This window comes from Aphis gossypii, chromosome 3 (assembly GCF_020184175.1).
Source record: "Aphis gossypii isolate Hap1 chromosome 3, ASM2018417v2, whole genome shotgun sequence".
In the NCBI taxonomy this organism is placed as follows: domain Eukaryota; kingdom Metazoa; phylum Arthropoda; class Insecta; order Hemiptera; family Aphididae; genus Aphis; species Aphis gossypii.
Window position 1 is genome coordinate 11,756,222 of NC_065532.1, and position 13,132 is coordinate 11,769,353.

Here is a 13,132-nt window from a genome sequence, read left to right on the forward strand (position 1 = left end):
AGGTATATCGTATATATTATAATATAGATTAGTAGATTACTTACATACAAACAACCACTTTAAAATAATACATATTTTATAATTTCCCAAAAGAGAGGATAGTATTTTACTTAATTTTTAAACTCATAATATAATATATTAAACTATATCTATTAATATAAGTAAGTACTTAGCTAATAGCTATACTTATATAATAAGTATGGCTGGTAAGAGATAACTATATTGTTGGATTCCAAATAAAGTAATAAAGGTACCTACCTATTAATTTTACAATGTGTTTTTACTTGTTTTTTGCATTTGGTGTTTTGGTGAATAGTGAGTGGTAACATACTTTATAATACTAGTTTTTTTACAGTTGGAAGTTTGATCAACTTGATACTTCTAGAAGTTAAAAGTAAAAAAAAACGACTTTTTTCAAAATAAAAACAATACAAATATGAGGAGAAACGGGAATGAAAAAACGGTGACGTGATTTTTTACACATCCCTATACTGCTTTAGTGCTTAGTAAAATAAATTGATAGATTATATTCGTAATATCTATAGGTGTGTATATACTGTACAGAGCTACTTTCTCTATTTTTTGTATTAAAATAAAGTAAGTATGTATTTTTAATAATTAAATTATTCGTTATAGTACTCGTTTGTAGCATACTTAATATAATATCTAGGTATGTAGTATGTATAAGTACAGCAACAGCCATAAATATTTTAAGCTATTCAAGTCCTCGGAAGACTGTCTAATGTCTTCCTATACATTTTACATATTATAAAAAGTATAAATAGTAAGAGAGGTGAATATTAATAACAAAATTAAAGAACATATTTTATTTCAAAAAGTTATCTCATATGTGTATTTTGTAAAAATCGTAATTCCGATTAGAAATAGGAAGTAGTATACGGTCGTCGGTCACAGACTTAGATCATATACCATGGATAGAACCACGGCGTTTTTTTTTGTTGCCGATATTAGCGACGAGTCTCTTGATGAGGTGCTCAATCTACGCATGCAGTATATGATCTAAGGTCACAGACTTCTATAATAAATCTGTGAGTACGGTTATCTACTAATCGATACCAGATAACAGATAACCATTAACCGTGGCTTCCAACTATCTTGATTTTTTTTTAATAAAAAGTACATCGTGGAGAATATATTAATATTATTTTTGATTCAATAAAGTAATTAAATACTGAGTCATAGGCTATCTTTTATAGGAATGATTATCGCAATAATGGGCAAATAGTTAATACACACAAAGATATTTGTTTTTCATCACTCTTATCAAATACCAAGTATTAGTTATTATGTCATTATAGTGAATAGTTGGTATAGTACTTAGATCATATGATCTAAGGTATAGTATAACTACAGTAGGTACAACATTTTTTCGTTGTTTTTAATTCACACTATTCAAACTTCATCAGTTGTTTGATTTTGGTCCATAATGAAAAAATAATCAAACTTGGGTCGTTATAAAATATATATATATACTGCTGTTATTAAGTTAAATGGTAAAAAACAGCATTGGACGTGACAACTATGTTAAGTTTATAGATACATAGGAAATGGTAAACGGTCACTTTGTACTGTCTATTGTTTAAAATACAGAACGCGGTCACTTAGTACGGTCTGGTATAAAGGTACATTGCAGAACGCGGACACTTTGTACGGTCGAGCAAAAAGGTACTTTGCAGAACGCGGACACTTTGTACTATTATATACATAAAGTATATTATATAAATATAAGTTTTTTACCTACGTAGTAACTAGTAATTATGTAAAGTGTTAATTAATTAAAATAGAAAAAATAAAAATATTATTGATATAAAATATGGTATAATAATAATAATAATAATCTAAATAATCAAATAATCAATAATATCAATAACTTATATTAGTGGTAATAACAATAACCCACGGTATCCTCCTTCTATTTGGAATGTAAGATATCAAACATTGTCTAATTCTCATCGAACAAATAATTTTAGTGAAGGGTGGAATAGTTCGTTCAATAAATTAGTAGGAACAACGAATCCGAGTTTTTGGACAGTTTTGCGGGCAATACAATTAGATGAATGTGGCAATAGACTTCAAAAAAGACAAAAATCTTGTACAGCTAACAATAATAAACTATTAATTTATGTAAACAGCATCAAAGAAAAGAATTGACAAATATTGAATTTTTAAATTCCGTATACTTTACATGTAATTTTTAACTATTTTTTCATTGTGTTTTTTTATTATAGTACTCTTTGAAATTTTTGATATTTATATTGTACACATTTTTACATGTAATTTTTAACTATTTTTTCAGTATGTTTTTTTATTATAGTACTCTTTGAAATTTTTGATATTTATATTGTACACATTTTTACATGTAATTTTTAACTATTTTTTCAGTATGTTTTTAGATTCTGAACGGAGTGAAGAATGTATTGATTTTACAATGATGTATGTTTTTTTTTTGTGTCTGTGTACAGCATAACTAGTCGAAATAATGCTCCAATTTCAAAGTATTATAGAGTATTACAGAGGTGAAAAGTTAACATTTTCCAACAGTTTTTTATATTATACTACTCTTTGACATTTTTGATACTTATATTGTACACATCTTTACATGTAGTTTGATGATAGAATGATATTATTGATTATTTGATTATTTAGATTATTATTATTATTATTATACCATATTTTATATCAATATTATTTTTATTTTTTCTATTTTAATTAATTAACACTTTACATAATTACTAGTTACTACGTAGGTAAAAAACTTATATATATATAATATACTTTATGTATATAATAGTACAAAGTGTCCGCGTTCTGCAAAGTACCTTTTTGCTCGACCGTACAAAGTGTCCGCGTTCTGCAATGTACCTTTTTACCAGACCGTACTAAGTGACCGCGTTTCGCACTTTTAATGCCTGACCGTACAAAGTGACCTAGAATCATAGGAAATATCATCTACATTCATCAAATCAGAAAACCAAAAATATCATTTATCCACAAGTTAGGTACCTATACTAAATGTTAGCATTAGACAACCGCAATTAAAACAGATGCATTTTTTAAGGGAAACTTTGAATTTTTTTTTCAACCCGCGGGATACCTACAACTTTTTGAAATATAATATTGTAAAAATATCGAATATTGATCGATAAAAAATCGATTCCGGACACTAAAAAAAAAAGTAAATAAATAAATTATAAATTGATTAGGTTGGTTGATGTTACATGCTACAAATATTTTACACTCCAAGTGGTTGTAAAAAAATCGGGACTTTCTTGTCACGTTTGCTTGTAAGACAGGACACTGAACAAAAATTAAAAAACGCAAAAATTTGTGACATACGCGTCCCGCTAAGAACTAATAGTACAAGGAACAAGTATAGGTATTAAAAATCGGGAATGTCCCGCCAAATCAGGGCGTATCCCAACCCTAATTGGAGTCCTAAAAGATTAAAATACTAAATAATTAATGAAGTCCAGTGAAAAAATCTTTTTCAAATATAATGATTTGAAAAATAGCAGTATAAAAATAAAAACAATTATCTAGCTTATAAAATTAATTTATATTAAAAATTACAATACTAGCAATATGAAAATAAAAAAATTACCTATCTATTTATTAAAATTAAAAAATTACTATGTTAGGCAAATAATAATAATAACAATAATTTACCAAGTCATTTAATGTGAAAAATTGCATACCTTTTCCTTGGTCAGTTTTTTGAAATCGGGAACTCGTGGAAAATAGCTTATGTGCTATGTGTCGGAGACTCAGAGTGTCCTCAAGATGAGAGTCAATTTTTAATTTATAAAATCGCAATAAAACCGATTATTACCTAACCAATAAAATATTTGCAATGAATTATGGCATAAGGCATAACTATATAATTTGAGTTTAAAAAATGAAATGAAAATTGAAACATACATTTTCTATTAATAATACCTACTATAAAAAATAAAATGATAAAATATACTAAATAGTAAATACTATTAAAAATTCTAATAAAGTACTCTGATTTAGATTAAATTACATAATAATCAAGTACTATGTGTTGACGGCCTTGACTGACCAGAGGCGTGTCCAGCGGGTAGGCCTGGTAGGCCCGGGCCTACCCTGATTTTTAACTTTTAAGTATAGGACATAGGTATTAGGTACCCAACATATGCATTTTAAAATTATATTTATATAAGCACACAAATGTGTTGACTATACAAATTATTTTTATAACCAGGCCTGTCCTAAATTTTGGTCTTAAACACGCCTCTGTGACTGACGAGGACCAGAATCTTGTTTTTTGCAGTCTGGATCCGGACCGCGGTAAGCCAGTTGCCGACCCTTGGTATACAGCAGTATAATGTACCTATGCTATAATAAGGATATTAACTTAATATTGAAAAATTATTAATCATGCTTAATATTTATCACAACTACCTATAAGCCAGGAATGGCAAACCTTTTGAACATTACGTACCAAAAATTTACCTTATTTTATTTTTTTTTTTTGAGAGCGTGCCATGAAAAAAATATTATATTATTATAGTGCTATAATATTGTATGTTATATTCAATATTGTAAAAACAAAAATTTTAAATATGTTAACCTATTACCTATAATATTATATAATATATAATAGTAAAAATCTTCGTGTGCCCACAAAATCTTTTCACGTGCCGGCTAGGGTTTGCCATCCGACATCCCTGCTATAGGCTATAGATGATATTGCTTTAATAATTTCGTTTAAATTAAATTGTAATTAAATACATTTATTTTATTAATTTTTTGTACTAAGTATAGTAGTGGTTGTACACGTCTTGTACGTGTATATCTCTATTATACAGTAGTAGTAATTTAATTTATATGTGTAAGTGTAACAAATAGTTTTCAAAAAATAAATGTGGTTGCTTCTAATTATAAGTATGAAAATGTAGGTAGGTACCTATTAACTTAACCTCTCCTAGAAAAAAAATGTGTACTTATCACGACTGTCTTTTTATATATTGTATTTGTATACAAATTTAATAATAGATAGCTTAGTAGCTATTGGTCTTAAATTTATAAATACCTTTTTTTTTTTTTTTTTTTTTCCGTTTAAATCACTACATGGAGGCCGAACTGTTTTCACATTGCTTAACCCCCATGTAGCATCGTTTATTTATAATACATAAATTTATACACACAGGCTTAGTCATAACAGTTATGAGATACCCCTACCGCAGCAAGCTGGTGTACGAGTACCCCCATCCTGTTATGACTTTACAGATTAAACAGCATTGAGTAGGGATAAGCAGGAATTACCCACCTATCCCCTCACAGAAAAATTTCACAATTGTTTTATAATTATCCCTTGACTTCTCGGGCCAACCACGTCCCCCACCCTAAACATCTCGTCCTGTCGCCTCTTCTCGGACCGGACTAAGCCAGCCATCCTAGACATCACGTGCTGATGACATCTTCTCAAGCCGGTCTAAGCCCGCCGCTTTAGATTCCCGTGCTGGGATCATCGATCGGCTTCTACGGCCTGTCGGGCCCTCTCCTCCTCCTCCTTGACCGAGAGGATGTTTTCCACCATCTTGTAGAAGAGTCTGAGGGTCTCCTCGGCGTCGCAAAGTGCAATCGTCCTTTGATAGCCGTCTGTCGGTAGGTCTTCGAATAGAGGACCACAGAGTATGTCAGGCACATCAGCTGATGTTGGTGGATGCCCGAGTCGCTCACGGAGGTCTGTGCGTAGACCGTTCCAGTTATCGCAGTGGAACAAGGTGTGTTCTGCTGTATCCGAGGGACACTGGCAGTGGACACACCTTGGGCTTGCAGCCCTTGCGAAGCGATGGAGGTAGAACTGAAAGCAGCCGTGTCCAGTGAGCGCCTGTGTCATGTGGTAGGTCCAGGGGACAACTGGAGTCGTCCTGTTATACCACCTAACCAGGTCGGGGATGAGGCGGCGGGTCCAGGCAGCCTTGCCTGAAATGGACCACCTCATCTGCCATTCGACAATGGTAGCCTTCCTTTCTTCCCTTTTGATCCTATCTCTGGAGACAGGTGGATCTCCTGGGTTCGGTTCGTCATTGTACCTGCTCTTGATCCTCACCTTCTCGCGGGCGATAAGATCAACTGGCGGCATATTCGACAATACGAATGCAGCTTCGTCCGAGACCGTCCTGTAGGCTCTGATAGCCCTCAGGGCGGCCACTCTCTGTGGTCTCCTAAGATTTCTAATGGATTTAGCAGTGCCGCAGACGGAAGCCGCCCACACAGGGGCGGCGTAGAGCAGCTGGCTCTCTACTACGGATCCCAAGAGTCTTCTCTTCCATTGACCAGGCCCGTTGATGTTGGGCATGATCCTGCCAAGAGCAGCCGCCGAAGTGGCCGCTTTTTTGGCGACCGTTTCGACGTGCTTCCCAAAGGAGAGACGGAATTTATAAATACCTACTAAAGGTTTGTATAACAGAGATATGGCGCCCGGAAGGGGTGGCAAGCTGGGGCATTTGCCCCACTCTGGTTTTCAAAAATATGTTTTTAAAAACAAAAATATAAAATATGTTAAGATAAATTACTATGTATTATATAACAAATCCTAACATTGCCTCCTCCTAGAAAAATTTCTGCGGTACCTATGGTCTATGGAGTTGAGTAATATAGTATGCCCAGACTTAAAATATTTTAAGTCTATGGGTAAGCTACATAATGATCTGTATTCTATAATACTCCTCAAAATTAAAACATTTGGTAAAAACTATTTTTTAAATTTGATTTTTATATATTGAATTATTGTTTAATTTCATACATTTAAATAGATTACCTAGTAGATACATATATGTCAGTGACGTCTGTGGTATGTACCTAGACACATTTTATCATGAATCAAATTTTTGATTGAATAAGGACCACAATATATCCTATGGTTGATTTATTACAAAATTTAAATATTTCAGTTGAAATGTATACAAGCTAATTAATTTTTTTAGACATAATATTATTTCAAAATATATTAACTTTTATTTTCACATAATTTCCTGTCAAAATAAAACATACTTTTATAATTATAAGTTATAATTTTTAAGTTTACTTTCCTTTTCGAATGGTAACATACATTCGGGATATTTCGATAAATAAAAATCAAAATCTGGAATAATAGTTTATGAATTATAACATATAAGTATTTGAGGCTTAAGTGAACAAATTAGTAGACTAAGATTTTGTGAGGTATCCATTTACCTCAGCTCATATATACTTTAAATATTTAAATAACTCATAAATTCGTTTGAATTTTGATTTTTATGTATCAAATTACTATGAAAAATATTTTATTTAAGTAAATAACATTAAAAACTTATGTTCTCATTCAAAAAAATATTAATGTAAAAAAACCATATTATTAAGAAGACATGAGGTACCTATAAGTTATAATCTATAATTTATGAACAAAACATTTTAATCACTTTTAATTACCTATTACATACAATGGTGCCATATATAATACACGACACAATAATATATTTACTGTGTCATTATTAAATAAAACATTAAAATACACTTATAGAATTAAAAATTCTGACAAATTTTTCAAATTGTAAAAATATAAAATACAAGAATACATACAAAAAACAATTTTTAGAAAACACAATCTGATAAGAATTAAATTGGTAAATTAAAGGGTTCTATTCATAATATAGAGAAAATCTTCTCTACATCGAGGTTTTATTGATTAGTAATAACTTATTATGAAAAGATTCAATCTATACTGATAGATATAAAATATATATTTAGATAAGTTTATAAATTTGGTTGAAAATTGAAATTTCAACAATACTAACAGAAAATAAATTGAATTACTGAACAAATTATCAAGATAACATTAATCATTTAACTGAAAAATGTAAAAGGTTATTTATTTTTTTAGATAATGTATTGGATTACAAGGTGAGATAAATTATTGTCAAATACCTAATATTAAATTGTATATGAAATACTTTAAATTTAATTGAATCTCATAATAGTTTTGTACACATTTTTAATCACTATCTATAAAGTCGTTTAGCATATCTGTATAATTTTCTTCCTCCTCATCATTTTGAATTGGCAATTCATCACCAGAGCTTGAGTCCATATTATTATCAACATCCATAGATTCTATTACTTTATTTGATTGAACAGGCTCAGTATTTAAATTGTTTAATTCTTTTACATCAGTAGGTAAAGTTGGGTTTTCAACTGTTTTATTAGAAAAAGTAGTTTTGTTTTCTTGGATAACATTTTGAGCAGACTGTGAAATTGTATTTGGCTGAACATTTTCCGTGTTAATAATTTTTAATTCTTTAGCTTTGATGGGTGTAGTAGAATCTTCAGTTATTTTTTTTAGAACATGAGTTTTGTTTTTTGATATATCTAGAGAAGGTTGTAGAATTGTTTTTGGCTGAACATTTTCAGTATTAACATCCTTAATTCCTTTTACTGGATTAGGTAGAGTAAAATCTTCAACTATTTCATTTAAAAAATGAGTTTTGTTTTCTGGTATAGTATTTTGAGCACATAGTGGAATTTCTATTTCATTTTCAAGAGGGTAAAATAATGTATCATTACGTGGACGGATAATATGTTCAAGCTCACTCAATGATGATCTACAAACTTCTTTTATCTGAATAACAATAAAATCAGAAACAATTATAACAAAATATGATTAGATATACATAATACATAAATATTAGATATCACTGATACCTACAAGTAAAAAATTTAGACTTTCCAATGGTAACTTACTTTTTCATTACGATCAGTTGTACCAAAAGTAAAAACACGTAATGCTATAGTTGTGTGTGCAATGCATTGTGAATGCGGTGAAATAATCACAGCTAACAATGACTTGTATAGGTTAAGACGACACAGATCGTCGTAATATGGAAGAGGATAATCATTTGGCCGTTGACACTTAATAACTTCTAATAGCAAACCCATGATCGTACTTTGAAAAATCTAAAAAAATACATGTTAAATTTTTTTTTAAATAATTATTTAATAGCAAATGGTTAACATACTTTAAATTGCAGAACTTTCAAATTTGATGATAAAGTGTTTAAAAATAACTGAAGTGTCTTATGAGCTTCATTACAAACAGTATGATTTGCATGATAATCATGCATAACAATAGTATCCCGTTGATCCATAATTTTTTGATTTAGAGCACCACTCTTTCTTTTTTGTTACCTGTTTGTTTATCAACCTTCAATGAAAAATTCAGTATTAAATAAATTATTTGAATAATATTATTAATAAATATTAAATAATCTTTTATATAAACTTACAACTAAATTTAGAGATGGTTTATCAAATTTGATATCAAATAAAATCCCAGAAGTAAGGCTTTCACTAAATAATTCAAGTGAACTCTGTGATCCAGCAACAGATTGCCATGAGCATAGAACTTGATATGTTAACACACGCTGTTGCCTTAATACAAATAAAATACAACATTGTTAGTATTTAAAACATTAATTCTAAAAAAATTAAAAAACTTACAGTTTTGATCTTGTTGTACCATATTGAGAATTTGATGAATTAAATTGTGTCATTTTTAAGGATTGTAATAAAATACGGCAAATTAATGTTCCTTGAGGTATTAATATTCTCCCAAAACTGTAAAATTAATAAGTTATAATTCATTATTTTTCAATATTCTAATTTCAATCTAATTAAAAAATTAAAAACAATGAATTTATAAGAAAAATAAATCGATACTTTAAAAGTTTTAAATAAAAAGTAGATAATGCATACCATTTAATAATGGCTGAAATGGTTTTGATGGCAGAAGAGTGTAATTTCCATAAAACAGAATCTAATGCAATAACATCGTCAGTTATCATTGTAGCATTAAGTTTTTCTGAAGTAACAGACATAGTACTTAGAGCAAATTGAATAACTTTGTTGGAATCAAGACGTTTGAAAGTAGAGAACATTGATCTATAAATATTATTATATTTTTGATTTAAATTATAAATTATAATTATAATATAAATATTTATGTTAATACTGAGATATTCTTACAACAACATTGATTGCATTGCTGTATTAAAAAATATAAACACTGATGTCAACTTTTCATAACGTTCTTTAGGAGTCATTTTTGCGAGTTCAGCTAAATTGAAAACTGTTATATTAAATTTTCCTTCATATTGATCTGTCACATCAGTTCCGACAAAGAACTAATTACCAAAAAGGAAAATACAATATGATATAAATAGCTTTTAAAATATAATAAATTAAATGTTTCTTACGTTAACATTAGTGTAAAGTTGGTTCAAAAAATAATTGGCAGAGTATAGATAATCATTAAATTGATTCGTCCAAGCATCAGCATGATTAATACCTTATTGCCCGCGACCACCATATTGAGGAAATAAAGCGAGATATTTTGTCACTTTGAAAACAATACTATCTTCGTTAAAACATTCACTTAATACTTTAGATGTAAATTTATCTATTATATTCTGTAACAATATTACGTTTGTACAAACACATTAAGTAAATTAATTAATTCATTAAAAATAAATGGTTAAATAAAATGATACCTTGAATTGATTGCATGTTCCTCCATAGTATTTCAAAAACAATCTTATTATAGTTACTTGTGCATCTATAGTCTAGACAAAAAAATTATTGTATGAACAACGAAATGTTTAATTTTACAATTTAATAGTATAATAATATATCAAAAGTAAAAACATTCAAATTAATTTATATAATTACATTTTTTTATGTCAATGCTAGTAATTAAATAATTTATAATTCTTACTTGTTTATCGATTTTCCTTGATATTAAGTTTTCAAAAAATGTTGGAAGAACTGTAGTAGTTATCTGCTTTTTTAAGTCCACATCAGCCAAAGTTGATGTAATGAAAATTTCTAAGAAAAAATATTGAACATATCATCATTACATACAAATAATAACGGAATCCAATTAGATAACGCAATACTAATCTTTGTGACCAAACTATTATTATATAGGTAAGTAATGAAACAAAAATAAAAAATACTTGAAACCAAGTATTATTAATTTTAAAACACCGATATTAAATAACTGGACAGATTGTTAACTATAAGACTACTTGACGAGTAAATTATTAGTATTAAATTTGAATTTTTTACCAAACGTTTTGCATTCTTCGGAAGAAACTCCATAATTAGCAGCATTTTTCAAACTTTTCTGGAACCAGTTAATTGCTTCACTAGTCTATGAAATACAAAATACTAATTATAATATACGACCAAATAATGATCAAAATGTTATTTTAGTAAAACCTTTAACGATGTGACTTGTGAATTCATTTTTATTCAGTTTTTGCGATTTGTGATTAGTATGATATGACAACAACTCTACGACTAAGTACTAAGCAATGAACAATAAACGTTACTCGTCAGTAATGCTATATAGTAGCTTAATGTATTGCGGATAGACAAGTCACAAACTCACAAACTCACAAGTATAAAATCATTCAAATCATTCAAATTCCACATGGTTGCGAGAATGACGCGCCGGCGACTGATAACAATGAAGCATACTATATTACTATCACATAATATCATTATTATCTTTTATGATAAACCGGTGCTACATCATAGAGTAAAGTTACACTATGTGCTACGGGTTGCGTAGAGGTGGGAGTTCTTAATTTTCGAATCCCACCTTGATTCATCATGATTCACACGATTTACTTATGAATTGACTAGATATTTTAGAGATTTTAGATTATAGAGCAATCATTGTTTTTAATTATTGTACCTACCTATTTCATAATTTAAGATTTGATCAATAAGTATTTTATAATTATAATTGTATGAATTTGAACTATAGTTATAGATATAAGATTTACCTTATTATACGTTTTACCTTATTATACGTTTTATATGATTATAAAATATCAGTTGTTTGTATTATTATTTATTAATTATTACTTATCTGGACCATGTAATTCTATACAAATTAATCTGAAAATAACTTACGAAAAGAAAAATGTAAAATACGGTTTGGGTTTTCTTGAAATAAAACACCACCAAACATCCACGTTAACATTATAAGAAAATACCGTATACGGAAATAACTATATTTCGTTATTCGTTATATTTGATACATAGACTGATGAATATCTTAAATCGTGGGTTAGGTTAAAAGCATGAACTAAGAAGATCTTATTTTCTTATTTTACTTATAAATGTATAACACAAATAGAAACATTTTTTATCTTAGATATTCAGACACAATGAAATGTGACATTTTCAAGAACAACTTATAAGAAAAAACATAAAATAATTGAATTAATTGTAATTTATTAATACCACAGATTTAATAAAATAATTATTTAATCTGTGTTAATACTATGAACCTATTCGTATTATTGTATGGTATAGCTAGTTATATTAAAATACTATATATCATGTGAAAAATCATAAATGGGAAACCATAACTAGAAAAAAATTATGAAATCAAAATAATCAAGTTGATATTAAGCTTAAATATGGTATTAAAAAAAATAATTAAAACTGTATAGCAGATTATATATATATATAACAAATAGGTTAATTTCAATTAAAAAAAAAAAAAATAAACATACATTTAATTTTACCTTATACTAGGAAAGGCCAAAAAAAAAAGGGTTTTAATTTTAGATTTAGTATTGAGTGTAGATTCTAGCTATTGAAAATAAATTTTTAACTAAACAGTGAATATTTCATTTTTTTTAATCCATCCAATAGACATTATTAAGCAATATGTAGTTAACAAATTTAAATTTAAAAAAAATATATATTTATTACTTATGAATAATATTAAGTCATATATATTATATTTATCGAGTAATGGCGACCCTATTATTTATTAATCAATTCTTTTCCGAAAATTTACTCTTTATTGTACATCAATATAATATTCACTTACATACTAGAATAAAATTAAACCAAAAGTAATCACAATTTAGGTTAGATACTTATATGATTTAATAGTTAACATTTTTGTTACTTTTAGACATATTTTATACTGTATTTAAAGAACAACTATAATATTATGTATAACTAAATTTTAATTTGGTAAAAATTAGGGTACTTAAAAGTACCGAATAACTATAAATAATAT

General features: G+C 28.3%; 2 protein-coding genes across 2 annotated transcripts; both read right to left on the reverse strand.

The window, feature by feature from the left end:
- Window positions 1-5,512: 5,512 nt before the first annotated feature.
- On the reverse strand, window positions 5,513-6,349 carry LOC126550988 (uncharacterized). The gene has a single exon (XM_050203742.1). It carries the CDS (start codon window positions 6,347-6,349, stop codon window positions 5,513-5,515), a length of 837 nt encoding a protein of 278 aa, XP_050059699.1.
- Window positions 6,350-7,874: 1,525 nt separating this feature from the next.
- Window positions 7,875-11,551, reverse strand: LOC126551398 (proline-, glutamic acid- and leucine-rich protein 1-like). Its single transcript, XM_050204559.1, is given in 13 exon segments — window positions 7,875-8,647; window positions 8,770-8,982; window positions 9,045-9,208; window positions 9,211-9,229; window positions 9,312-9,456; window positions 9,526-9,642; window positions 9,781-9,966; window positions 10,051-10,208; window positions 10,281-10,493; window positions 10,575-10,646; window positions 10,799-10,908; window positions 11,152-11,236; window positions 11,305-11,551. Coding segments are annotated over 13 exon segments (2,133 nt in total). The 5' UTR covers window positions 11,332-11,551; the 3' UTR covers window positions 7,875-8,023.
- Between the last annotated feature and the right edge of the window lie 1,581 nt (window positions 11,552-13,132).